This window comes from Condylura cristata, unplaced genomic scaffold, assembly GCF_000260355.1.
Source record: "Condylura cristata isolate star-nosed mole 26May11 unplaced genomic scaffold, ConCri1.0 scaffold00067, whole genome shotgun sequence".
Taxonomy (NCBI): Eukaryota; Metazoa; Chordata; class Mammalia; order Eulipotyphla; family Talpidae; genus Condylura; species Condylura cristata.
Genome location: NW_004567168.1, coordinates 12,634 through 13,910, shown reverse-complemented (window position 1 = coordinate 13,910; position 1,277 = coordinate 12,634). Strand labels below are relative to the sequence as shown.

The 1,277-nt window shown below is 62.4% G+C and overlaps 1 protein-coding gene across 1 annotated transcript in view; it reads right to left on the bottom strand.

The window, feature by feature from the left end:
- LOC101625757 (class I histocompatibility antigen, Gogo-OKO alpha chain-like) overlaps positions 1-1,123 on the bottom strand; it is a gene marked incomplete at its 5' end in the record, with an annotated part of 5,088 nt that extends 3,965 nt beyond the window's left edge. The window contains 3 exon segments of the mRNA XM_012734709.1: positions 350-625; positions 863-916; positions 971-1,123. Of these exon segments, the coding sequence (XP_012590163.1) occupies positions 350-625; positions 863-916; positions 971-1,123 (483 nt within the window).
- Between the last annotated feature and the right edge of the window lie 154 nt (positions 1,124-1,277).

Genomic DNA, 1,277 nt, shown 5'->3' with positions numbered 1-1,277 from the left:
ATTTATCCCCTTCAGCCTGGAGCCTGGGGCTGGGGGTAGGCGGAAGCTCTCAGCAAGTGCATCAATAACATGAGACAATAACATGGGGGTCAAAGAACACAAGGTAGCAAACACAAGGCAGGAACACTTCCTGCCTCCTGTTTTTCTGTTTCCACACAACAGTGTGCATATGATTCTGTGGGGGAGGTGGGGAGGTCTGTCCAGGCAAAGGACCCAACACTCTCTAGTACAGAATATGACACCCAGGGGCTCCTCCCCTCTGACCAGAAAGCAGGTGCTGTTCTGCCCATGATTCCATTTCCCTGTGGGGCCAAGGGTGAGGGGAATCTGAGGCCTTGAGCCCCCTTACCTGTGCGCTGCAGGACCCCCTTCCCCAACTCCAACAGTCTGGGGAGCCACCTCAGGCACCTGCCCTGCAGAACGTTCCTGACACGCTTGGCCCTCCCCGACGCCTCCCACTGGCGCTGGGTGATCTGGGCCACCGGGTCCGCGGGGGTCCAGGAGCGCAGGTCCGGGTTCAGGGCGATGTGATCGGCGCCATCGTAGGCGAACTGCTCGTACCCGCGGAGGAGGCGCCCGTCTGGCCCCACCTCGCAGCCACACATCCTCTGGAGGGTGTGAGACCCTGAACCCCCCCTGTGTCAGCCCCGCGGTCACCCGGGGTCACCCGCCCTCTCCCCCTGAATTAACCTGAACTGAACATGAAACTGCAGGCGGGAGGGTCCCCGGAGTCTTCCCGGGCGAGGGGCCTGGCAGGCCACCTGCCTTAGGGGGTCAGTGGAGCCTTGAGACTCAGGACACCCGGAACCTTAGGGTGGAATGGGGGTGGTAACCTCACCCCGGCCCACTCCGGGGAGCTCACCGTCCTCGCTCTGGTTTTAGAGGCCGCGCAGGTCCCGCAGCAGCGCCTGAACCACTGAGCCTCATCCCTTTGGATCTGCGTCTCCTCGTCCAGGTCCTCCTGCCCCACCTGCCCGGCCCAGAGGGTCAGCAGCTCCACGCTCTGAGCCAGAGAGTCGCTGTGGAACCTCCCGAACCTCCATGTAGCCCAAGGCGATGATATGGGGCACCCCAAGGCCGGGTAGGGATATGACAGTAGAGTAATACCTCAGGGAGTGGGAACCTGGGGATGAGATGGTGGAGGCTGGGGTGTGGGGAACACCCAGGCTGTCCCCCCTCTCAGAAGAGGCCCAGGTCCCAGAGAGTGGGGCCTCCTAATAGTGAAAAGAGCCCAAGGAGGGACCCAGCCTCAGGGGGACCAGAGCATCAGGGGAGGT